Here is a 27,999-nt window from a genome sequence, read left to right as displayed (position 1 = left end):
TTACTTTGAGCTAGAGACACCATGTCAACTTTTAAAGAGTCAGAAGACCTTGAACTATTGGGCATGTATTCAGCTTCTACTTTTTGGAAAAATACATACGTGGGTTGGGTGCCTACCTGTATACTGGAAATGTAAGTAAGAGATAATGTTTATTTTTTTATTTATTACAGCTGACAAGACTTCTAGGTGCACGGCCCCCGACGGCAGCATGCCCCGACGCGCGCGGACTGCAAGGGCCCGTTCATCGCTGCTTGCAGCTTTAATTAAACTTGGAGCTCTATGAAAAAAAAATAGTAATGCCTTTATTTTTTCCAGTGTGTTTACATCCTCTTGTGCAGCAGGAAGTTCAAGAGTCTGTTCAATGAGATCTTTAAAGACAGGAAAAGTCTAATTCATCATTGTAGTCATCTCTCATTTGAACTGACGCCACTTTCTATATTCCTGTCTCACTCCAAGAATGTTTTCATACCAAAAAAAAATGCTGAAGCTTTCCGGTGAGTTTTAAAATAGTTTTTCAGATCTAGATTTTATATTTTGTTTTGGATTGTGGCAACAAAAAGGGTCCCCAGATATTTCCAGATCAATCTTTGCAACCAGAGTGGACCTGAATTTTACTTTTAGGTTCCCTGAATCATGGATAGAGCTTCCTCAAGTGAGCACCATCGTTACAATCTTAAAGAACTCCTTTTAGTATTAAATACAGTACGTACTTTTTATGTGCATTTGGTCCAATTAGCTGGAAATGACATCCTGTCTCTTAGTTTAACTATGATTGATTGGTCTTGTATGTGTTAAAGCACTTTATAACCTCTGTTTTTGTATGACAGCTGTTTAAAATGGGGGGGCTTGATTCCCTCTGTTGTCAGGAGCTCATCTTTTAGTCTGCTTACTGTTAAGATTTTAGCCTTCATGTCATATAGTGGTTGACTCAGGTTTCATACCAAACAACACCTGTCAGCATTCCTCTTGTGAATCAACCTGCTTAATTTTTCCAGGCAAGTCAGCCTGTATATCATGGAGATCTCCTCCCACCACCTTAAAAAAAGAAACGCAGCAATCACACTCCCACGCCTGCGAGTTAGAATCTCTCTCTGCATGTGCTGCCTTGTTACAAGTGTTGTAATGTGGAGAGAATAAACTGAACCCCTGCAGTGCACCCTGTGGCCATCCGCTGAGAATCAAATACTCAGGAGGCACACACACACACATAGACACACACACACACACACACACATCTAAAAACTAAGAAAAGCAGACCACCAGGTTTTTCATTCATGTTTCACCGTGATCCAAGTCCCTTAGGCTCTCACTATCATTATGCATGCGTCAGTCTTTTCAGTGGAACTTCTTTCACAAGTCCTGCCTTTTGATATGCAGCAGTGACGGCTGCACTTGATGTTGCAGCCAGGTATGAGCATAATACACCCTCATGAAAGCAGCAAGAGTGCAATCTTAAACTCTAGTAGTCTGTAGTCAGACAGATTAAATGTCATGGCACACTGAGGTGTGATGAATACCAGAGAGCACAAGCCATTTAAAGAATAAGGTTGGTGTTACTTTCTCTTTTTATTCTAATCAAAGATTCCTCTGCAAACACTGAAACCAACAATACATTTAAGTAAGTAAGTTACAGTTCTTTAAAGCTGTGAATAGTCAGAGTGGTGCTATAACATTTTAAAAGGTGCTTTCACACCTGCTCTGTTTGGTTCAGTTCATCAACTCAAGTACGCTTGCCCTCTAAGCGCAGTTTGTTTGGGGAGGTGTGAACACAGCAATCACACTCAGGTGTGCACCAAAACAACCGGACTGAGACCTTCTTGAAGAGGTGGTCTCAGTCCGGTTACAAACAAACTCTGGTGTGGTTCGTTCGTGGTTCCGACCTGGATGTGAAGCAACTGCAGTCACATGACACATTGTTTGGGTTAAACATGAGCATGTTACAGTCCTGGAGGATTATTAATGTGCACCTCCTCCTGTACTGCCTTAATATGCACATTCAGCACATCCAATGCATCAAAACATTGTTTTCTAGTTGGAGCCGCGCCTCGTTTTCAAACTGTATGGTTTGACTAAAATGAACAATGACAGCAATATAGTCCACGATGAGCAGCGCTAAAATCAACCTGCGTAGTTGTCCCTCCATTGTGACATTAGAAAGTGTCACATTTATCTTGCAAGTGTACTCTTCTTCAACGTTTGCTTTACTTCCTGGATTTTTCCCACATGGAAATTCTGACCAATCAAAAGCAGCTTTCTCACACAAGGCATTTGATCTGGTCCGAGAGAGCGACAGAACGGCTTCAGTTCCTTATTTGAAATTAACACCAAATCCAGACCTTTTTCCTGAGTCTGTTTTGGGGAAAACAAACACATAGTACTTCTAGAGAAATTCCCTCTTATGAAATAAAGTATACTAGATTGATATCTGGCTACAGATAGTGTTACAGTAGGATACATGTTAGCACAATACATTCATTGTTGGTTCAGTTTCCTCGGCAGAACTGCGGTTTATGATGAAATGATAAAATAACACCAGCGTTATCTTTTACCAGATTGTAAATGCCCATCAGGCGTCATGAGGTACATCCTTTGTGTTAAAAAAGTCTGCAGCATTTCAGCAGAGAACTTCATTTGAAGGTCTTTGGACTAACTGAGTGTCTTTGTTGAAAGCAGAGAAGTCTCGCTGGCCTGCTCTCACAGATTTTGTCCCAGGTCATTCCCCAATTACTGTTCAAGTGTTTTATGAGAGGTGATGGAGGACAGGACTGCAGACTATTGTGGAGCACAAAGAGAACTCGTGTTTTATGTTTGGAAGAGGTTGGGGGAAAATCCGTTGGGTTTTGTGGGTACAATGGATGGCCACTCACCCGTGACAAACATCTGTACAAAAAGCTATTCCGCCTGAAGAATATCTCCAAGAACAATGTGCTGTAAAAATGCCGAGTGCTGACGTAAAGAAAGGCTACACTCAGGAGTTACGGATGTCTAAAATGCAGTAGTGTAGGGTTGATAAGGTCATGGCACTTTTGTAATGAAAAGACAGGATTTGAGGGGGTGGAGGAGTGAGAAGCTTTATGGCTGAGGAGGACTTACCAGTCCGTCACAGTTGTTAATGGCAACCGAGGCCCCGGGCACGTCTGTGATGTCACCGATAAAGGTGCAGTCTGTCTTTAGCAGCTCACGTTGCAGTATCCTCTCCGTCCCGCCTGTGACTTCAGTCTGGTTGGCGCCCATACTGGCATCGTCACTGGTGCTGTTGCTGACATTCCCGAAGCCGTGGACCTCGTCATGCCACTCAACCATCGCGCCCGGTGCCACCAGCTTGTTGTTGGGGCGCAGACGGAGGTGGAACTCCTTACCAAAGGCGGAGATGTTGAAGAAAAGTTTCTGCTCAGCCTCACCAGAGGAAGACACCTCTCTCTTGACACGCTGCTTGTGGGTGGCAGAGAGCAGGTGTGACAGGTAGTGTCCATGAGAGTCGGTGCTGAAGGGAGTGACGAGGCCGTATTCCTTCAGACGGCTCCTCAGACGCTCTGTAAGACAACACAGTGACAATGAGATGTTTTATTCAAGGCAGCAGGGAGAAGAATTAACAAAACATTTCTGCACGTTTGTAAAATAACATTTCTTTTTCAGTCCAAATGTTCATGTGATGTGAAGAAAATATAAAGCTGAGAACTCTGTGGCTCGATGCAGCAGGGCCCCACATTATTTTTGGCTGGATCTGACCAGGGTGACAGGTGATAATTATTTTCATTATTAACCAATCCTCTGGTTTTTCAAATGAAACATTTCAAAATAGTTAAAAAAAAGACCCATCACAAGTTTCCAGAGTCTAAAGCAATGATACTCAAAAAAGGCAAACCTTCTTCATGAACTAGTGAACAAGGACCATGTTTAACAACAGCAAAACTACATGAAAACATCACTTTACAAACTCTCACACAACTCCTGCAGTATAATCCAAGTCTCATTTATCCAGTCATGTATTCAGTTCTTCCCAAACACATGCATTTTCACCACAACGTAACAATATAAACACATTATTACAACACAGTGTCATGCACGACCGGGCAGCGTGCCTGGGCACACTTGTGCGTTTGAACTCTGCTCAAGCAGCACTCGTGTGCCTAGGCACGTTCAGGGCATGCTACTCTTTGGAGGAAGTGTTTGTATTGTTGATGTTTTAGCAGAAATGCTTGTATTTTGAAAGACCTGAGCACACGACTGGATAAATGAGACTTGGATTATACTGCACACTTTGTATGTGAGTTTGTAAACTGATGTTTTAACATGGTTTTGCTGTTGTTAAACGTGGTCCCCAATGACTTTAACTCAGGAAGAATGTCCACCTTTTTTTGGATTCTTTGTTCACTGTGGAGGCATGTGAGAAAAACAAAGCTTTTCTATCTATTTCTCTATTAACTATTTCTTCCGTTTTATTAATCAACAAAACTCTTCAGCACATTTACCATCAGATCTGTCCTTCCTCTTTACGTGTTATTACAGTTATGAACATTACTACCATTATCATTGTTAAAGAACAATAAATAAAGTCTTTCAAAGTGGGCATATTTCCACAGGCACAGGTGAGAAGATTATATAACAAAACAGGAAGTCCAGTTTAAAGACTTCAAGATGCAAAGACTCTACACGAGAGTTAATCCTCCCTTGAGGCATATTTCACAAAGCTGGAAAGCTGTAATAACAACAGTTTGCTTCTCTGTCTCGATACTGAGAGGTAAACCATTGGAGAAGCACACATATAAACAGTACAAGGTATTCTGCCTGGAGTTTGAACTTGCATGTATTTGATTGCCGTTTCTTGAACCAGCGTTGTGCTGAAGCATTTGTCTGTGAAATGAGGAGGCTGTGATATTCTCTGCTATCACTGTTCTATACATGGCCTTGTTCTCCATCACAGATGGGCAGAATTTCATCAACTCTGATGCCAATGTCTCTTTTAAGACACGCTGCTTTTAGATCTGGAAATGCATCTACAGGCTGAAGCCTTTCAGTGAGAGACTGTGGAGAAGAAAACCTTCCTTCTGTAAGTTCTTGATAACCTGTTGCTGCCTTCAGTATGTCCAAAGCAAATACCTAGCACACACACACATATCAATATTCAATATCATCTTGGCATGGTACTCTATCCACCCTCAGGCTCTTGTTCCTTTGCTAATTTGTGGTTAACTCAATTGTACAAGGAAATCTGTGGGCCTTGAGAACACTCAGTTTAAAAGGAAATTTCCACCCAGGCTTAGTTTGCTTTTCCAAATGTGTGTGATGGCAGACACATTCAAAAATCTTTGGTCGGTTTTGGTTGGAAAAAAATGTAACATGAATATCGAAACCTTGTAATTATCTTGTAGGTTTTGACTAGAAGACGTTCAAACAGGTGTCAGTGGTGGAACTCAAATTACACGTCTGAGGAAATGCCATACTTTACAAATCATAGTGTGCACGCTCTGCACGTGATGTAACAACCATGCATTTGATGAGCTTTAGAGAAAAAAAACATGCAGATATCACACAGACAAAATGATAATGATACTGACAGAGTGATGCACGTTAAGCTGTGGGTTTTGGAAGCAGCTTCATCACAGTTAAAACAGATCAGGACTCGCAGAGCACCTTCATCATATCTCCACAACTAAAGTAAACTGCAGGCACGTGTCTGGTTTTTAACGGGCAAAAAAACATCAAAGGCCGTCTTTACGGGGCAAATACCTAACAATTACATCACGCTAACTTTACTCTCTCTGCAAACATGGATGACACAGTGTTAGTTGTTTGATAGGGATACACAAAAGCCTGTGCAACATGTGCAGCACTGATGTAAGTTTAGAAAAAGTATTACACATTACCCCCACAGTTTGTTCTTGCAGTAAAAGCTGGTGTGACAAATCGTGAAGGGATGAACAAGTTATAGAGCCATGGGTCAAAGAGTAGCCAAGAATTAGCTCTGTTCATTAGTGAGTATTTGAAGGAGTGGGGTTTCACTGCCTAATCCTCGGGAGGCCCGGGTCTAATCTCAAGAGCCATGTCTTCTACTTAGAGGAAGGAAAAAAAGCAGAACTTTGTGCGTTCTAGTTCTTTATTCAGACCTACAACACAGGTGCAGTTTAATCTTTAATCTTTAAGCTTCTAAACCTTCAAATTCAAATCATGATTATGTCTCTATATTATTTTTTATTGGCAGCGATTGTGAAACTATTTTGCATTGTGTGCAGCATGAAGTCAGATCGTGTCTACACTAATTCTTTGCTGTATTTCTGACAAAGTAGCTGTTGCAGGACTGTTTTCTGTAGCATCAAATGGCACATGTTGTTGCCATGGTAACCACAAATGTCACCAAGGGCATAGTTTGGTGGTCCTCTGTGGTGGCTGTGGCTCAGAAGGAGAACGTGTGGTCCACTAATCGCAAGCTCAGCAGTGCGATCCCCCAGTCTGCATATCAAAGTACCCTTGAGCAAGACACTAAACCCCAAATTGCTCCTGATGGTTGTTCCATCGGTGTGAGTGTGTTAAAAACTGAGTAGCAGGTGGCACCTTGTATGGTAGCCTCGGCCACCTTTGTGTGTGAATGGCCAAATGTGACTCGTAGTGGAAAAAGCACTTGGAGTGGTCAGATGACTAGAAAGGCGCTTTACATTTACCATTCCTTCTCCAGGAAATGTTGAGCATCGAACACTAAAATCACTGCATTCTGGTGAATCTTTACAAACCAATTCGCACCTTTTCTGCATCAATTTCCAGTAAAAATGTCTTTAATTTCATCAAAATAAAAATCCTCTGCTACTTTTAAGTGTTTATTGTTGGGGGACAAATGCACATGCTCTATATATAGAGGGGGACATGTCCCTGATGTCGCTCCCAAAAGCTATACCTATTGGTGTTGCCAAGAATTTAACTCCTCATCTGATTGCTTCATCAGGACTGTGTGGGGGTGGGCTGATGGTGGCAACTGTCATCACGTTTGATTTAAATGCTGCTAAATCCTGATAGGTGGATGTTTTTAACTGGAGCCTTGCTCATGTCAAACCAGTAAGAAGAGCGCTGACCAAAAACAAGAATCCAGAAATCTCTCATGTTAAATAAAACAATCTAACTTTGGAAGATGATTGTGTGGTCGTGTCAGACCCTCACTGCTCAGACTAAAAAGCTGATTTCAAGAAATATGTTCTAAAATCTTTCATGACCGACTGATCCTTGAAATTTTGGGCTGGACTACACAAATAAAATTGGAAGAGAGCAAATTTAGAGAAAAATTTCTGCCTGCCTTTGCTGTGCTGTTTTTCAACATGGACCCTATTTTCTCATGCTTTTGTCTATTTAACAACAAAGACAAAATTTTTTGAAATTGGTAATCAGATTTCAACTAAATCAGAGATGTTGATTGTTGGAACAGTGGAAAGACAAACCAAGACATTTTTGTGAGTTTTATCTTGCTTCTATTGGCTGTGAATGAAGTGTGTTTCACAATGTTAAAATTTTTTGTTTTATAAATGATGTCTGTGGGGATTGGCGATGGTGATTTTGGGGCTTTTTCTGTTTAAATAAAAAGGATGTTACTTTTTATTAGAAAGATCTATCTCCATAAGGATCATTTCCATAATGTTGTTAGACACTTAAACATGGGAAAACAAGGTCCAGGGGGAAAAATATCCCACTTACCCATCTAGTGTTTAAGGGTATGAAACCTGAAAAGGACGCCTGACAGCTAAAGGAACTTTTATGAATAGACCTTGGACTTGAGGTGACTTGGAGGAGACTTGGGTTTGCAGCACAATGCGTATGATTTTCTCTGTATGTTTTTAAACCATTTTATTTAAAAAGAGCAAAAGCTAACGCTCCACAGAGTCTGATCTGTAGTTGTACACATAAAACTCTTAAGCTGAAAAAGTACTTGTTCAGTTATTCTTAGAAGTCATTCACTCCAGTGCTACAAAGTTATTTCATACCTTTAGATAATGTGCTTACAGTATCTTTCTCTCTCTCTCTATTCAGATAGATGCATTGTGTCAAAATCAAAGGACAAGGCTAGAAAAGTTTCTCTGAAAGGTTGTTTACTTTCTCCTTTGACTTTCATGGGTACAGAAGTTAATAACTTCTACCACCTCAAACCATTTAAAACCATAATCATTCAAATATCAAACACTAAAGACACATTTTTAAATGATAGACAATGTATTATAACACGAGTTGCATAATAATTCAATGAAAGTACAGTCTGAACAGTTTGCAAATGATTTGTTTTATCTTGACATTTCATGGGTTTTTACCTATGTCTTGATCCACGTTGGAAAAAACTGAATGTGTGTACTGAGAGGAACATTTGTAATTCACAATGAAAGGGCTAAAATGGTAGATTGTGTCTGAGATACTTTAAAATGACAAATCTCTACTTTATCAAGGTACCCAGGTCATTGCTGCAGCCTCAACACAACACACCCTCAAAAGAGACTGGCTACAGATATGGAGTCATATCTATCTCCACCACGGTCATCAGTCCTGTAAGTTCATTTGTTTGTTGGGAGAGATTTTTGCAAGATTTGGCCAAAGAACATGTGATTACTAGTTGGAGCAGACAGCTCCACCATGTGGTCATTTATAAAGAACAGGAGCTCATGACTCCTGAACACTTTCCTGGATTCTTCGGTAAAAGACAAAGGCACTGCTCACCTGAACAGATCCTGTGCCATTTTTCATTCTCAACATTCCTACAAACTTCACCTGAAACTGAATGACACTGGTGGAACAAGGTACAATGTTTGGCAACAAGTTGAGCTTCCAACCAAATGCAGATTTCTAAAAAGGTCCAACTACATCAGTACCTCTTGAGAAAAACTTGTGTGCTCACTGCAATGATGACTCTGTTTTATAGACGTTTCAGAGTCTGTTCTGTTCTTCTGTATTGTGCCATGGTTTGGGAACCTGAATCTGGCTAATAAGTATAGGCTTGTCCAGCTTGTCAAAGTGGCCAGCAAAGTTATCGGGATGAGTCAGCTGCAGCTCTCTGCCCTCTACTGTAGGCAGGTCCTGAGGAAGGCCCAGGCCATACTGAACTGTCCTGATCGCCCCCTGCAGAGGGAGTTTGACCTCTTACCTTCAGGCCGTACATTCAGAGTTCCTGCTCAGAGGACAAAGAGATTCAAAACCTCTTCTGTTTGCGCAACAATTAGTAGACCCAATTTAACCTAAGCACTTCATGTGTTCAGCAATTTGCTGTTTCTTGCACTGTCTTCATTTAAACTGATCTCTAATTTATACTGTTTGTCCTTGTTATCTGTCTAGAGTGTTGCGTTACATGATTATGTTTTTTAAAGATGAATGTGTTTGTATACCTGGCTGCAACCAAATGTCCCCTGGTGGGATGAATAAGTTTGACTTGACCTATTTTCGGCATGCCCAAATTAAATAAACCATTTCATTTCCTATGAATTAATCAAATTATTGTAGAGGTTTCCTATGAAACATAAACTGATATAACTCCTTCATGAACTGTGCAGTGTCAATGATGGGAGCCAAAGCGATCCTGCATAATGTTAATAATTTATCCAGCAACAGATGATGAAGCAGATTGGGATAGACAACAGTCATTCATTCTGAATAATTTAAAATTTTGGCATAATTAATCCTCCTAATTTGGATTTTATGTCCCCAGATTTAATTTAGGGTTTCTCCAGGACTCATTGCTATTACAACTAATTAGGGTTATTGTCTATTTCTGTATGTAACTCAATGCAAGTCTCAATTTGTAGAACTGTGTCAGACTCACAATTACCTCAGTCGAATCAGCTTTGGCTGTTCAATATGGAACTACTCATCATTTTTTATCTGTATAGAATTTAAGAGTTTGAACAGGGTTCAGTGGGATGTTTAGGGTGACCGTGACGTCAAAGTAAGCCCACTGAGTTAATTCAGGCTTACTATGTTACCGATGAATCAGAAATATGCCATTTTTTTGCCAACACTAGATATAAAACACAAATCCAGAGACTAATCGTATTACACTGTGTCAGCTGTAATTTCACCACCTCTAAGCAGAAGGCAGATCAATAATGTTATCTCAGAGCCTGACTGGGCAAAGCCTCTCTTCCTCTGAGCAGCTGCCTCCATCTGCCTCAGATGCATCCTGGGTCTGGGTCTGCAGCTGTCTGAGCAGTGTGAACACGAGCAGTGCTCACTGAGGGACCTCAGACTGATGAGGTGATTAATCTTGTATTCTTATAACTATTATCTGTTATTTTTGGTCAACTATGGAAAGTGAAATGCTTCCTTATATTGGTTATATAGCTTATTTTCTCCCTAATCATTTGCTTATTCAAGAGGGACAATAGTTGGTCACTACTGGTTTTATTTCAGCCATGATTCCAATTGCGATTTAACAGTAGAGCACTGTCTGATGAAAGCTGACCAGCTAAACTCAGTGGACCTGTGCTGCACTACAGTCCTCTGATAGATGCTCTTGTTTGCCTGATGTTATTTGAGCACAGTGAAGCTGTCAGTGGGCGAAGTGGGTGGTAATTGCGGGTAATTTTGTACATTAAACAGGAGCTTGCAAGGTAGACAATATGATCAAAGATCAGGAGGTTGTACTGGAGCTAAATGTCAGTGATGAATCCTCATAAACTTTTTTCCCCCAGTTCTTTTATATAAAGAGTGCACTGGCCTATGAATATTTTTCCTTGCTTGAGACCAAGTAGTAACACAGTATCAAAGGTGTGTGAAAATCATAGAGTACATGATTGCAGAGCCAGTGTGCAGACAAAGAGCAAATGCACAAGTGGCATCCGTTACTACAAGTGCAGCCCCTTAAGGTCTATTTTCTGATCCTGTGAGAGGAGAAATTGGCCTCTCTGCCTCTGCTGTGATGGATTTCTCCATCCGCATGATTGGTGAACATCGATGCCAACAGAGCAGCTCTCCAAACATGCTCTTCTTTGATTGTGAGGGTCTGAGACTACAACCTCACATTTACTCAACAGGTTTTAAACTGTGTTTACCTTCTTCATGCATGATGATGAAGAACATATTGACAAGTAACTGAATAGCCTGGGTGGAGAAACTTAAGTATGTTTCCATATAGACAATGAAGGGTACCTGAATGGTTTGATGAGGAAAGAATGATTTGAATCATATGTTGTGGCTTTCACAATCACCACATCTCATCCCAGTGGGCTATTCTGGAGCGATATGCAACACAACTCTCCACCACCTTCATCGAAACACCAAATGGGGGAATATTTTATGGGAGAATGTTGTTCATCTCTTGAAGAGAGTTGTTCCTTTAGTTTGTTGCCAATCTGTGCGGACACCTCAAAGAACCAGCCCTGACAAAAACTGACTGATACTTCACCTCAACCTGAAAACTTGTGACCTTGAACACACTGAAGAGACTTTTTAGACCAATGGGGGAAGACAAAACCAACAAACCAACTTCACGCCACCATGAATATGACCACACAGGCTCATCATATGCTTTAAGAGTCAAAATGTTTCCAAGAAACTAGTCTGTATGATGCATAAGTGATGGAAGCAGCTTTGTGCATACGTTCACACCTCAGTACACGTGGCTAGTCAAAGTGGGCATGATTTGCAGATTGTCTGTTTCAGAAGGTTGCAAAAAATGTCAAAAGGAAGTGGAGTAGGCTGGATAATACACCCAGTTATATTCAAGCATCCATCAAGTACTTCAGTTGAAGCACAGTGACACCTTTAGAACCCTGACATACCTGTTCATTCATTCATTCATTTTCCATAACCCCTTATTCTGTTAGGGGTTGTGTGTGGGTGGAGTCTACCCCAGCTGACATTGGGCGAGAGGCGGGGTGCACCCTGCACAGGTCAGACAACCATTCATGCTCACATTCACCTAGGGGACATTTAGAATCACCAGTTAACCCAACCTGTTGGACATGTAAACTCTGCATAGAAGGGCTCCCCCACCCCAGGGTTTCGAACCCCCACCCTAGGTTCTCACCAGAAACCCTCTTGCTCTGAAGCAATAATGCTAACCACTGCACCGCCTGACATACCCAGCTGCCTTAAAAAGACTAGCGCTGACTGCAGTTGTGATCACACTACGAGTGACAAAGCAACAACCTGGTGACATAAAGCCAAACACTGACACCCGACACTCGTCGCTGTGTGATGGATGTGATGCACTACGAATTAAAGCTGAGTTGGCTTCAACTTTTTACAGCTCTCCAATGATGCAAATCATATGTGTTTGTTTCTAACTGGGGCGGTGAAATGTGATGTTAAAATGTAGCTCAAACACTGATCAAAAGAAGATAACCTTTTCTTTGTTTTTGCCCAAATACAAACTTTAGATGACGTTCAGTCACGGTGCTTTGTTGCAAGTAGTGGACACACACAAGCCCATGACCACAGAACTACGTCAATGAGCACTTAAGTAAAACTGCAGCGGTGACACATCGATTATCTACTCTGTTTCTCTGGAACTGGCTGGATGAACACAGCATATGACTGAGTGATGCATCACCACAACTTAAAAGCTTGTGAATTTGAGTAACCACAAAGGCTTACATCAATGACCAGCTGACCACCGGGGTGGATGAAGATGCTGAAGTTACATGAAAGGAGGACTCTCGTGTGTGTTTCTAACATTCTCTCATGCCTGTACACACCTGACCAATTGCTACACAAAATGGGCATGATTACTGGATTCTCTGATGTTCAGATAACAGTTATGACTATGACAGAAATTTACAATTTAAAGGGTCGTCTTAACCCAAAATATTTCATACACTTTTCCCAAATTACTTATTTTTTCTTGCTCCTATGAGATTTCCCAGTCTGACTCATCAAACTCTCCTTTACAACCTCAATGTTAAGTGCTCATTTCAACCTGATGATTGCCCCCTGTTCATGAGGAGGTGTGTGCTCATGGGATGTGATCATCAGCACAAACAGTTAACTCCCCTGAAACGGCCATATAAGGGCTCCTCCTGCCTCCTTCATGTGTGGGAAGGTTTAGCTCACAAATATGAGGAGAAGGAAGAGCTTCAAGACCTTCTAGCACACAACATCACAACAAAATTAGCAGCGTCAGTGGTTGTATTAGGAGACCGTAAAGAATAAGAACATTTGAAATGTTAGTAGAGGTGTCAATGTGTCATCAGAGCAGCAGCCTGACTGAAATAAAGAGCAAATGCTTTGACATGAAGCTAAAATAAACACCTGTTGCTAAGGTGAAATAGGTAAGATGGTAAATGGACTGCACTTGTATAGCACCTTTCAAGTCCTTCCAAAGTGCCTTTACACTTTGTCACCTTCACCCATTCTCACACACATTCACACAATGGTGGCCGAGGCGACCATACAAGGCGATACCCTCTACCCAGTAACCATGCACAAGCTTGGAACAGCCACCAGGAGCAATTTGGGGTTCAGTATCTCGCCTGAACTGCAGATCTTACGATTAGTGGACGACCCACTCTACCTCTGAGCCACAGCCGCCCTAAGAGAGTATAATACACTAACTGATGGTACACCGCAACTTCCATAAAGACCTAGAAGTTGTTGGACAACTTTATGACCATATATGTAAATTCTCGTGCCTAAATATGCCAACAAAATGTGAACATCTGAATCATTACATCATCAGATTAGTGTGGAGAAAGGTAGAGTACTTGTTCATGACGTGCATTTTGTTCTTTTTCCAAAAGAGAACTCGCAACAAGTCCTCATAAACCACTTGGGAACAAAATCTGCTCCTACAAGTGGTTCTCGCATGAGGCCCGTTGACTCTAACTTGTAAAAAGAGGGAAAGACGGAGGTGGAAAATTTAAGAGAAACCACACTACATGGGTGAAATAACTGCTTTACAAGGCTGATAATGGGCCCAGAGACGGGCCAACGGTGGCAGACTACAAGCGAAGCGCTCCGCCGCTGTCCAACTGGCAGCTGTCATCTTGCTGTGTGAGGGCCCTTGAGGTGCTCAGAAGATAACGGCGGGTGTAAAAGGATCCTACGTGGACGCTGTTGCAGCTCACTTGTTTCTTAACCTCAGAATGGATAACAGATGTGCGGGATTTAGAAGTGGAATTTTCTTTCCTGTATAACAAAGCCCTTGAAGCAGTTTGCTCATGCAGTATAAGTGTGTGTGGAGGACAGTGTGTGTGTGTTTATGTGTAGGGGGAATGGTAGCTGAGGGTATAAGGGGAGGGTGTATTACAGAGCTCCTCACACACAAACTCCCCTCCCACTTTGATCTCACTGCACCAGGGCTGCTCTCCTGAGTTTCTCTTCTACTTTCACACAACTTACATCTAATTAATAACAAGATGAAGCGAAAATAAACAGGACTTACCCTCTTTATCTACTCCACCAGCCTGTAAGAGGAGAGAGAAAGAAGCTCGTTAAATTGCGGTAGAAGCCTGAAGGAAATTGACAGAGTGAGATGTCCAGCAGCAGAAAGTTTACTGCAAGCTGCTTGTAAATTTTAACAAAAATGCCTTTATTTCACGCGTCTTATGTAACAGGCTAAACCCATGCGTGTGCAGTGTCAACATGCATTTCACAGAGGAAGCAGTGTGCGCATTCACACAGGCAGAAAGTTTGCAGACACTGTTTAAAACCTGTTGCAGAGCCGGGCACCGCTTCTCCGCTTTATTTCATCTGAACGGCGGAGGCAAACATTGCGCACACTTGAGAGTAAAAATGAGGCGACTGTGAAGCGGTGCGGACACTTACCTTGTCAGCTGAAGTCATTACAAATCCTACAAGTAGTAACGCTAGTGACAGGACAGCCATCACGAGTCTTTAAGTGATAAAGAAAAAAAAACTTTATCCAAACGTCAAATTAAAATAAGCACCAAAAAAGAAGTCGGGAAGCGGCTCATTCAGAAGTGATCAGAGTGGATGTGCAGCCTCTGTTTCAGCTCAAAGACTGAAACACATTCAAAGTTTCATTAAAACAGGAGTGAGGCGAGTTGCGACACTTTGTCAGTCAGTCAGTGCTTGTTTTTCTGTTTGACTGAAAGTTTCTAGAAAGTTTGTTGGTGGAAGTTAGAAGGACATCCCCTCTGCCGCTGGCCGGACAGAGCTGCAGTGTGAAGCTCTTGCAACCTGGCACTTGGCTCCCCTGGCTAATAAACGGCATAGACCAGCCCTGCGTGACGTCACTCCGCCCTGTCTTCGAGCCCCAAACACATGGAGGGACTGAGGAGGAGGAGGAGGAGGAGGAGGAACCCCCTCTCCCCAAAACCTCATCCCAGACAGGACAGGATCAGACAGAGCATTAGTGCAACTTTATTAAACCATTCATAAGCAGTGGTGGAAAGTAACACAGTACATTTACTCGAGTACTTTTACTTTACTTAACTGCTACTTCATACTTCACTACATTTCAGAAGGAAATATTGTACTTTTACTCCACTACATTTACTTTATACCTTTAGTTACATTGAATGTTTAAATCTATCATACAAAATATAACCAGCTGATAAATTTTGATGCAACCTGATATTACACATTAAGATAAAACTTTATTGATCCCTTTGTGACATTCACACACTACCCAGCAGTACATCAAGTAGTTAAAATGAGCTCCACATTTACCAGCTTCAACATTAAAGTGATGAATTAATTCTAATCAAATAATATAATATGTATTATCATGAAATGGGACAGTCTGCATAATGAGTACTTTTACTTTTGGTACTTTAAGTGCATGTTGGTGCTAAGACTTCTGTACTTTCACTTGAGTAAAGATTTAAACGTAAGACTCCACCTCTTCCTGTGAAGCATCTTTAATTTACAAAGAACAAACAATAAATAAATACTTGATAAGACAGTGTAGCTTTAATCTTATTGCTTTAATCACACCAAAGATTACAGACATGAACAAAGCCTCACAGCCTGTTTGGAACAACACATTTATTGACCGTACACAAGAGCAAACCACTGACAGGAGGGTATGGCGTGCAATTTGTTGGCTGATTGCAGTCTGTACACGCACTGTAGGTACTGAGTGTGTGGGATTGTGAATAGCCACAGCTCTGTGTGTGTGTGTGTGTGTGTGTGTGTGTGTAGACCGTAAAGATGCAGGAACTGTACGTGTGACTGTATCTTTTAACGGCAATATACCCTATCTTATTATATATGATCAAGCATGTATAATCAATCTACACCAGTTGTGGATAAATACATGTACACCTGAATGTATTCTAAATTAGCTGACAACTTCCTTATGGTGTGTTCTGAACAATTGCTTATAAGTGCTGAATACAGAGGCAACTAAACTGCACACACCTGTGGCATAACGTCGTAGCCTGTAATTCAGGAGGCGCTGTCATCGTACAGTCTGCATACATCAAATTTAATGTCGTACCCAAGTTTATTAGGTTCATCTCGCACAGTGTAACAGTGCTGATGAAAACATCAACAGTCCATTTGCTATGAGGGTTTTAACTGTGCAAACAAATAAGATAAACCAAATCAAATTTCTGTCAATTTATCTCTTTTTCATCCCTATAATTTGGAAGAACAAATATTATGTTTTCACTTGTATTTCAATTGTCAAATCTTCAAAAAACAAATCTGAATGTCCTCTCCTTTCCCATCACCCTCATAATTAAACTGCACTCTGACCAACCTTTCTCTGATGGCCATTAGTTTGAACCTCTGGTGTCATCACTGTCAAAGTGTTCGGGTTTGGTACGCCTTAAAGTTGCCTCAGAACGCATCATCATCACAGGTTATTGCCTTCTAGTTGTGAGATTAATTGTTCAACCAACCTTAGATTGTTTCATTTGATGGGTTTTATAGGCCTGAAGAGGTATTTAATGTTTAACCAGTTAAATGCTAAAAAAAAAAAAGAGGAAAAATTAGGAAAAATAAACACAATTTTGTATAAAACATAATTTTCCAAGATGACTTTATCAGTCTTGTAACCCCTGGGTAAGGTCTCAACCCTCTATCAATACTGTTGGTGATAATATTTCTAATGCCTACCCTTCCTCATCTGAACACATGGTGGGACAGGAGAACAAGGAGAAGCACTCAACTTCCACCACCCAAACTGATGAGGGTAAGAGGAGCATATACTGATGGTAAGGAGGCAAAACATGCACTCTATGAAATATACATGAATCATTATTAAATCCAGACAGTTATACACTGACAATAAGTAAAACATACTTTGAATTTTGGTGGAAACTTGTGTGTCTGTTTGGCAGAAGTTACTTTTGTTTTGTAACAGATTATTATTATTTTATTTGTTTTAGTTTTCTCTTCAGCTACATTTCTCATGTATCTGACTGTGAGTCTTAAAATATTCCAACATCTGGATACATCTCATATGAACCATTTGTGTGAGAGCAGCAGAGTTCCCCTCTTAGCTGACTTGAAAGCTGCAGAGGGCGAGAGCTGCATGTAGAACCAGGTTAGGAGCGGGTGTAGCAATCATCTGCAATGATATGAACTTTACTCTGCCTCATTACTGACTGCACATTCTCTGCTTCTCCCTCTCTGGTTTCATGTCTGGGTTCTCCCAGGTAGAAATGCCCTGACTTCACAAGAATGGCTCAGAGGGAGTGTTTGAATATTAATACAGAAACTCGGGGACACCTCTGACCAGAGCAGCAGAGAGATGTGTAAACCTCTGGGGGGAATACATTAGCGTAAATGTCTCCATTGGATGCCGACTTCACAAGCAGGCAAATGGCTGAAACCCACACTTTCTAAATAGCAATGACATTTATAAATACTGGTGGCTTCACACAAACATGTGAAGTTTAAACACCTCCTACCTGCAGAGTGGAATTCAGACGGCAGCAGGAAGGTTTGGAGTGATCCAGTTTGATTTCCCAGCAGCAGGTAACTACTGAGAGGAAGTACTCGGGTCCTTCAAATAAAAGAAAAACAATCGAAAAAGACTCCTCTACAAATATCAATCAACTTGTTCTGCAGAAAATTGGCCGCTGAGACTGACACCTTATTGTTAGATATGTTATTATAGCAGAGCAGTCACCAGACTAAAATGTTGATATTGTACTATATGTTTTTGCAAATCAATCAATCATTTATTTGTCGTCTGAGATCACAAAAGTTACGACTCCAGCATACTGCAATCCTGCAGCTCCTTTAACTTGAGCATTACAATTTAGTCGTATCTTGTGTGTTCTTACATTGACTGTGTTTACAAGGTCTTTAGTATCCCGGTTTTGAGGCTTATCCTGGCTTTGAGCATATCCAGGATATGATGTTTACATGGAACACAGAGAAACCCGGTTATTCTTATCCCTGTATACATGATAAATACCAGTAACCCGTTTTCTGATCACTGCATCCTATCTGCGCAGGCGTGTGTTTCATCTTTTACGTCTTTTGTTTACAACAGATTGAGCGGGAAATGTAATATATTTATTATATTTAGAAGTAAGACATAAATGAGACCTCTGTGGCTTCTAGCGGGCTTAGTGTTAGTAAATACTCACGTCGCATTACAGCTATGGCTCATCCACTTCATCTTCAGCAATGGGAGGAGAGAGCGACAACAAATATTGAATACGTCACCAACTTTGATAGGTATTCGGCTGTCACTGCCACCTGTCTTCTGCCGTCTAAACACGTGGTTATGTTGAGTTCTTTCATCATTTTCAGGCAAAATTCAGTCTCTTCGTCGCTCCAAATATGGGAAGCTCTCGTTGCCGCCATGTTGCTTGTATATCTGGTGCGTCACTCTGCGTCACGTCGGGCAGCCGTCAGAGACCGGGATAAGGCGTATACATGCTCCAGTATCCCGGCTTCTATCGAAGTATTCCAGGTGGCAAAACCGGGTTTCTTGAAACCGGGAAAAGGGCATAACCCGGTTTCTGAATTCGGGATATGGTGTTTACATGCACAAACACAAAAACGGGATACCTAAAAAACCCAATCAAAACCGGGATACTAAAGACCTTGTAAACACAGTCATTGTTGGCTGCTGCTTTATAACTGTCCCTGTTTCCGAATGGTTCTGGTAAGTTATGGTGTCTGGTTGTGGAATGAATGAACTGTCCACACAATCTGACCCCAACAAGACGGCTGCGTGGTCGCTCCCTATAAGAATGGACAGCACTGTTCTGCAACTGTCTCTGAATGGCAGTGATCCACAGCAGGAACAGGACAACACCTCCTTCCCACAGTCACACCAGTCCTTATTCACCGTAAATCACATGCCTCCTTTCCATCTCTCACCAGAGTCCTCTGCTCTCCTGGTTAAATGGCACTGTCCAGGCTGAGGCCAAGTTTTGGCTAATCCAAGGATATTACAGCTCCTGATATACCGTTGGAAAGTGATGCCACACGGAGATCGTCAGTTTATTCCTCATTGCCTGTACAGATGTACCACAGACTCAGTGTGTTCACTGATGTCATTGATGAAGTCTCATAGTTGTTCCAGACTCTGGTTTGCTCCGTTTCTCACGTCACTGCAAGCATGTCGTACTTTGTTGACTACAACATAAAGGCAGCATGGTAGATCCTCCCGACTCCTCTCTGCAGCTGCCTCTGAACGGTATATAGTAGTGGTCCAGGGCAGGAACAGGACAGCACCTCACATTCCCACCTTCACATCAGTCCTTATTCACCATAAAGCACAGTTCCTGATATCTTGTTGGAAAATGATGTGGGCACTGAGGTCATCCAATTTAATGTCTTAACGCCTGCACAATGGCTAGCAGGATGCTAGTTTGGCAGAAAGATAAACGCAATCTGGATCACAGTCAGTGTTTGATTCCTGTGCCTCTAATGTAGATATGAATGCAGAGATGGTCTTGCTTGTCCATGTGGTTGGGATTTTAGCTGATGTCCATCTTCTCCATCTTTTTCTCCATGTTACTGATGTTTACATTTGAAATCCGTGACCTGTCCAGCTAGCAGAATTGCATGAGAGGACAGTTTACAGACTGGTGAGTTGATTTCCTCATCCTGTGACTCGCAGCCTTACGCCTCTGTCGTAAAAAGCCAACCACAAAAAGCACTACCAACACTTCAAATACAGACATAAGAGCATTAAGTCAGCACAAATTTAGCGGAGCCAACAGAAAGGCAACTGGAAATGTCTGCGCCCACGTCACAAATCACGGATATGTTACATTTGTCTGTTTCATACTGTGCATGTACATAAGCTGAGTTTTTTATCAGGAGGAGGATGGGATGTTGGAGAGTGTGAAACTATGGCGAACCGGCTGCCAAGCAGCAGACAGCAGCAGCCCACTGATAGAGACCAATGCAAGCAGGTATTTTTTAACAAGAGTTCGGGACATGTCTAGTGTATACTACTCGCCACCAGACAATCAGAGATCTCCGCCTTCTGATAGTCTGGGGACACTCCTTTCTAAAGTGTGTTTAACACACCGGAGAAAACGGACGGCGACAAAGCAACGCCTCTTGCATTTTTGAAAAGGACACGCCCTCCCAGAAATGTGCGCTCCCCCTTTTCACGTCCGCAAGGAAACAAACACACAGAGAGCTTGAAAATGGATGCCGAGAGATTTAACTCCGTTTTATCAAAGGTGTGCTCAGTCCACAAGATTGTGGAAATGAAGGACTTACAGCGACTTTGTTTAAAACTTTTAACACAGTCGGACTATGTTTACGAGCACAAGAGTTCAGCGAGCCACCAAAGGACCGCCCCGCGGATTTACTATTGGTTCTGCAACCTAGGGAGTTTTTTTAAACTCTGAACTTGTATCCGCCCATCTAAACACAAAATCAGGGAGAAAGCCATCAGTCTTCAGTTAAGCAAAGCGTCTAAAGACTGACTTGTGAGTCTAAGTGTATACACTTAGTTTTGTCCAGAGGTTCCCAAACTCAGAGTCAGGCCCCCATCAGAGGATCACAAGAACAATTTGAGGTGTGGTAAGATGATTTATCAGATAGTTAAGTGGAAAAAATAAACATTAAACAAATAAATATGTGTATTGATTTTATCTCAAACATATGCTCTGTTGTTAATAGAAAATAATTTTACCTCTTTTGGCCTTGAATAATTATTCAAATGAAACCAGATGTTCAGAGGTGAAATGCGAGTTAACTGAACTAAAGTTGGATAATTTGTTCAACGTCGTCTGATGAGTTTTATAAGCTAATGTCAAATATAAAAGTAACGAGCAGCTATAAATGTAGAGGAGTATAAAAAGTGCAATATTTAAACAAAATATAGAGGCATAAAGTAGCACAGTATGAAAGGTAAGGTAGGGTAGTTCACTCAAGTTAATATACTCAGTTGCTTTCCACCCCTGCTTCTGTGATACCCTTGAGCAAAATGTAACACCAGTTCCTGCAGCGGTCCAGCTGACCCTGTGCCCTCACCTGAGGGTTACAGCACTACTGAGCTCTCTGGAGGCCAAGTAAAGTACATCATATAAAGAGATGCTCCTCGCTGTCAGTGCCTTTTCACCTTTGCCCTTTGCACTTCGTACTGTAGATGCTTATTTCTGATCTGAACTCTTCCCTGTCAATAACTGGGGGAACATCAGCTGAAAATGGACAGAGTTGACCTCCACTCTTTAAGAAATCTCTCTGGTTTCTTAACACATTGAACCAAAGATTTAGTTGTACTTCACTTTCTTTTATGCGGCTGTGGTGAGAGGCGCCTTTGTTCAAAGTTTAGAGGCTTTGCTTAAAGGCACCAGCATACATGGAGGGAAACATGAAAGGAGATCAAACTAGCCTTACATCAGTTGAGCATATATGCTTCATTTTTATGTTTAAAGCAAAAGAGCCAGACAAGAGACGCGACAAGAGAATGACAATGATGTGATTTTTAATCTTCTAATCGGATCTCATTATACATCAGTCTTTTGGAAATTGTTTCCTGTCATTAATCTGAGCCTGTATGACAGTGAGTAAGTTGATTTCTTAAAAACAGTAGTTACAAAGCGCTTTAAATATAAGAGAAAAAACAAGAAATATAAGAATTAAACAAAGTAGATTTGTGAGATTTAGCAATCTTATAAGTTTAGTGCAGCTACACTGTGCGACATGAATCTAATAAACTGCAACTCCTCCATCTATGCATTGTCCTTTATGCGATCATGGTAAGAGCTGGAGGACACATCATACAGGCATGGCTTCTGCCGCCACAACTCCACAATGTTTTCCCCTTTGCTGGAATCCCACACATTTCTTTTAGCACGTTTTGCCTCCATGTCAAGCTGCTATCCATCTGTTTGTTTGGGTTTAGCACCAGTGCATCATTTCATGCTGCATTTCTATCGGTTGGTTAGTAGACGTAGGTGGTAACAGCAGTCACACAGTGAGATGGTCATCCCATATTTCTGACACTGTCAGGATTTTATCCCAGGCTGTCTTTTTGATCGCAAGACTGTGACAACAGCCATCCTTGAACCTCTCTCATTGCGCGACGTAGAACCTCCATTTAAGAGCCAGGACCATGTTTCTTTTACAAGGGTCATCTTTCGTCTGGGACAGCCCAAAATCGCACACTGTACACCGTGCTTTAGATGTCTATGTTACCTATAATTATAGCTGTAGTCTTGAGACTTGGACTCAACTTAAGGCCCATATACACTGTGCAGCAGAGATCATCCACCCCTCCGCAGCAATGACATAGTATAAAGAGTGACAAAGTCCATGTAGCTTGGAAAGGTCAAACAAACACAGTACTTTAACCAGGAGACAGGTGTTCATATCCAACGTGAAAATCTGATGTGAGATTTTCTTCACGTGACCTTCTTGTTAAGTTCCGTAACAAACATACATATTTTAACCCACACCATGATCTTCTTTCTAAACTAATCAAGTAGTTTTGTCGCCTAACTCTAAAGTAGTTTTAGTGACAAAACCAATGTTTACTATGAAGACAGAAATGTAATTTGAATGACACTATAGGATGTTCATTTTTTCTATAACAGCTTACCCTGTTGAGAGTTGTGGGAGGCCTGGAGCCTATCCCAGCTGACACTGGGTGAGAGGCAGGGTACACTCTGACTATCACAGGGCTGACACATAGAGACGGACAACCATTCACACTCACATTCACACCTACGGACAATTTAGAGTCACCAATTATCCTAGCGTGCATGTCTTTGGACTGTGGGAGGAAGCCGGAGTACCTGGAGGAAACCCACGCTGACAGCGGGAGAACATGCAAACTCCACACAGAAGGGCTCCCCTGCCCTGGGATTCGAACTCCCCACCCTGGGTTCGATCCAGGAACCCTCTTGCTGTGAGGCGACAGTGCTAACCACTGTAACACAGCGCTTCCCTTTCTCACTGTAGGATGTAACGAGGGGAAATTGACACGCTGTCCCTAAACGCTCAAAACTGATGCTAGAGGAGGACCTTGAACGTCACAGTTTGAAGTGTACAGCCACTCACCAAGCTCGTGTATTTGAGGAGTTGGGAGTGAGACTGTGTTGATCTCACTGTATGATGAGAATGGTGAGGCATTTCAGATTGAGTGATGAACGCTTGTGTCATGTCACGTCATGTCAACCAGAGTATTCTGTGTAATTTCCTCCACCCCCCATAAAAATGTTTTCTCTAAACTGACAACCCTGTCACCAAGAAATTTGTTTATATATGACAGATTTGCAATGTAATGTTGGCCAAATTAAGTTTCCTATTAACATAACGAGGAAATGCTATCAATCAAAATATATGGTGAGTGGAAAAAAATTCATATTGAATTTATTAGTAAAATGTTGACAGAGTATTTAATTTGTTTCTTGGCAAAATATTTGATCTGGTGATACAAAATGCTCTTGCAGTGACACATTATTATTAAACTTCATATGGTTATGTTCAGGCACTCACTGTGCTTGGTAAAAATAAGAGACATAATGACGACCAAAGATCTAAGCACAATCTCTCAGCAGCGTATATAGGAATTTAAGTCACAAACATAGACTTGACTTCGACAAGATTCACTTTAGACTTGACTGATCAGCACACAAGCAGCTACAGCACTTGCACCTCTACATGACTTGGAGTTGATTTGATGTTAGACTCAAATGCAGCTCTGCTAACATCATTTCAACTTCATTTTAGTAGATGTCTATAAACAGCCACATTTTTTAACAAGCTCTGGCCAAGTTTGAATCCACATGTCGAGACACAAGTTTTACTGACAACCTCCGGATTCACCTGCTCACTGTCCACAAGCCAAAACAAAAAAATACAATAAATCCATCTCTAAGCTTGGAGTTTGCCTCCTGTGGTTTGTACCGAGAGAATCAATTGTCGGACTGATGGAGCCCCGAGACGCTGTGTGAGTCTGCATCACATATGGAAGACACATGATCATATATCACTGCTTTTATTGGGCACAACGAAAGGGCTGTTTGGGTCTGTGTCAAGACACTCTGTTCATTTTCCTCCCTCTTTCTCTCTGCCTCTGCTCTGTGATGACATGAAGCTGCCTCCTCATTCTGCAGCAGGATTCATTAAACGACTTGATAAGTTAGAGGGAAAAATAACGAGCCTAGCCTTCGTTGTTGTTTGTGTCTGTGATTGAGTCTGCTGCGCGGACTCCCAGCCCCGGCTCTGCTGGACTGTAGGTGAGCTGCCTGTAGATAAGGAAACCTAATTAACTGGCACATCTGCAGGCCTCATGGCTTCCTCACCGTGGGAGAGGAACAGGAAGACAGGCAGAGAAGGTGAGAGAAACTAGGTGACGGGTTTGGGTGGAGGCAAGACGAGGGGAAATAAATGAGGGGCCAGGAGATCTACACTAAGACGTAAGGGATAAAGAAGCGAAGATATGAGGGCAGCTGGGAGAAGAGGAGGATTTTTTTTCTTTAAGGAGTTGAGGTTTGTTAGTTTATCAACATCCTGTCCATCCTTGACCCGCCGCAGACACACAGACCCTCTGACTTCCTTCATCTGGCCTCTGAGTCCAACATCTGGTCTTCCTCGCAACCGCAGATCCAGACAAATAAGTTGCTGTTACAATTGGCAGTGAATCACATGAGGCAAATTGAAAACAGGCCTGTACGGCAAAATTGGATTTCTATGCAGATAGTGTGATACAAGATTTCTCTCCGGAGGTTACAGGGAAAAGATTTTATTGTTTCTTTTTCATGTAGGTTTTTGGGAAGAAGTACATCGCTTGAGAGAACAGATGTTCTCTGCTTACACAGGTGTGGTTACAACTACTCGTTCACTCACTGTGTCTCACTCAAGCAGAACGAACACCTCTATGATTCCTCTGAGTGGGACTAAACAAATTACTTCTGTATTGTTTCACTGTAAAAAAAAAAATTCACAACATTGCTGTGTGTCATTACATTTTATATGAGCGTAAAACAAACAGCAGGGCCCTCTCTATTTCCTGTCTCTCAAGCTGTTCCTATAAAACTTCACTTGTCACTTCTATTCAGCGGTGGAACTGAGTATATTTACGCAAGTACTGTGCTTCAGTAAAATTTTGAGGTACTTGTACTTGAGTTTTCCATCTTCTGCTGCTTTATACTTCTACTCCACTACACTACACCTCAGAGGCAAAAACTGTCCTTTTTACTCCACCCCATTTCTTCTTTTTGTGTGTGTCCTGAGACAATCAGCTCTGCTCTCTGCTGCCCTGAAGTGTCCTACACCTCGCAGTTGACGGTTGTCCATTGCTTTCGGGGCAGGTGCTGCCCAGGAACATCTGTGGGGTCTTCAATGGGGTGGTGGAGCCTTGTTGGTTCTGCTGACTTCCATAGGTCCCTCCATCTTGCCTTGACCCAGGCAGCCTTGGAGGTATCAGATGGTGTATGGAGCAGCTCTTTGGTGTGTGTGACACAAGCGCTGTGATGTCTCCATAGCGATCTTGTGGAGGAGGTGGGATTCACACGTCGGTGCCTTTCAGGCGTAGGCCAGCGTGCACCACATTTATCTGACATGATGCAGTTACTTGTTTGTAGATTAATATTCTATGTAGGTATTATTATTTTACCCACGTCCTTAAAGTAATTGTAATGACATACTATCTTGTTAACAGAAGAGATTTCTGCGTAATTCATTCTCTACATGGTGGTGGCTGAGCTGGCAGCAAGCAGCAAGGGGTGATAACTCCATAAACACTGAAACATTTTTTAAATTCGGTATATTGCGACTGAAGAATGAAAGAATTTCTTTAGACTTACAACATTGATCAATAATAATATGACAAAAAAACAACAACTGTTTTTCATTGCCACAGAAAAAGAACTAAGCGAAGTATCTGAGTACTTCCTCAACCACTGCTTATATTACAAATTTTAGGTTTTACATTAAGGCCACAAAAGACATCATTAATACAATATATTTCAAATAAGCACGGTCACTGAGTAATATTAGTTAAAGGAAATTCAGGAAATCATCATGACATTGGACCAGAGTCTGAAATTTCCACCTGCCAACCGCAAAATGAGGGTAGATTTTTAGCAGTGGCTGGTAAAATCATCAGTTGAAACAAATATAAAGAATGCACATCCTCCGAATCAACTTTTTCCAATCGGTGCTGACATCAAAGGAAAAACTTAAGAAATCAGGATTTGTCGCGAACGATGTATTGCTGCTCCCATGCTTTATTCCCACACCAAACAAATAAGCAACGTTTCGCCTCACGTAGGAGGCAGCCTGATGAAGCCTCCTACGTGAGGCGAAACGTTGCTTATTTGTTTGGTCTGTAATGCTGGACATTGGCCACTGGTGGAAAGAGGAGATGCACAAAAAAAGATTTGTGTATGATTGGATAGAGCTACATATCGAAAAGTTGCTTGCCACTGCTACATAACAGCAACGCTACTGGCCACAGAACCTTATTTGTTTTGACTGACAGTCAAATTCTAACCAATAACCATCAATAAAAAGAAACACATACACACACATGCTTACTCGTTTCTGTATCAACTTCACCAGCTACCTCACATATCATTTGGTGTGAAGAAATACTGCGCAGTGAGTATGTGGCTGAGAGGAAAGAGGGAGAGAGATCATAGATGCGCTCAGATTAGACAGGTGTTGGCAGTCTAAATCGTATTCCTTCATTTTGCACATGGATTTTAACAGCAACAGATAAAATTTGTTAGTGGCAAAAGAATACACGCCTGTAGATAGTATGTGCATACTAACATCTGTACGCAGAATAATATTAATTAAAGAGAAGATACAGAGAAGATATAAAAGAAGAAAGTGAAAAAAATAGGAGATAAAAATAGCACATTTTACTCTTCATGAACACTTGTTACAGGTTCCAGGGCAGAGAGCCAAACGCGATCAAATTTCGCAATCGTTCCTCTCAAATGATACTTTATCCCCTGTAATCTAATAAAATCCATCTGGACATCTGGAAATAAGAAAGACAATAAGTCCTCGTTGGGTTTTTGTGTTCTTCAGCAGCGTCTCTGTTGTAGAAGCAGCATTGAAGACTTTGCCAGATATTTACAAAAAGCAGACAAAGAAAACAAAAATTATATTTGCGGTGAGAACCCATTGTTCCAAAAGTCTTTAATTGCAGCCTGTGCGTGCTTTGGGATTTGAGCAACTGGTAATCAGTCAGAGAAAATAAATACATAGCTCCAACACGTGAATGTAATTTGTATAATTTAGCCGAGTGAGAGTAATCCCCATGACAGGACAGAGCCATCAGTGAGTCCAGACAGAGGGGAACAGCTAACCTAATTACAAGACGTAGGTATGTGCTTTGAAAGTTGGTTTCTCTAAAACGACAACTATCGCCGCGTTCGAACAAAGCTGACCCCCACTTGCATTATAAAAGGGGGCAGGCTGAGCCATTTCAGAGAAGGCATCTGGATTGTTTTCTTTTCTCTCTTTCACGCTTTGTCCTGAGACACAAAAACGCCCCGACACAATGACTTGTGACGTCTAACAGCGAAGTTATGCCAGAGTCACAATGTGCATCTAGGTGGTGAGTCGAGCAGATGCCCCCATGGGGTCACCGCTGGTTTTTGTCCCCCAGTGTCACCACAACAGAGGGAAGGTAGGGCAATAAAATTCCTCAGTGCTAAAAGGAGACATTCCAGCAGAGGG

The 27,999-nt window shown here is 41.7% G+C and overlaps 1 protein-coding gene across 1 annotated transcript in view; it reads right to left on the bottom strand.

The window, feature by feature from the left end:
• adamts3 (ADAM metallopeptidase with thrombospondin type 1 motif, 3) overlaps nt 1–15,088 on the bottom strand; it is a 219,384-nt gene extending 204,296 nt beyond the window's left edge. The window contains exons 1-3 of the mRNA XM_050050278.1: nt 14,725–15,088; nt 14,342–14,363; nt 3,094–3,533 (exon numbers count right to left, since the gene is read on the bottom strand). Of these exons, the coding sequence (XP_049906235.1) occupies nt 3,094–3,533; nt 14,342–14,363; nt 14,725–14,784 (522 nt within the window). The 5' untranslated portion in view covers nt 14,785–15,088. The remainder of the gene's footprint in view (nt 1–3,093; nt 3,534–14,341; nt 14,364–14,724) is intronic.
• Between the last annotated feature and the right edge of the window lie 12,911 nt (nt 15,089–27,999).

This window comes from Epinephelus moara, chromosome 8 (assembly GCF_006386435.1).
Source record: "Epinephelus moara isolate mb chromosome 8, YSFRI_EMoa_1.0, whole genome shotgun sequence".
Classification (NCBI taxonomy): domain Eukaryota; kingdom Metazoa; phylum Chordata; class Actinopteri; order Perciformes; family Serranidae; genus Epinephelus; species Epinephelus moara.
This window is presented reverse-complemented; position numbering and strand designations above follow the sequence as displayed.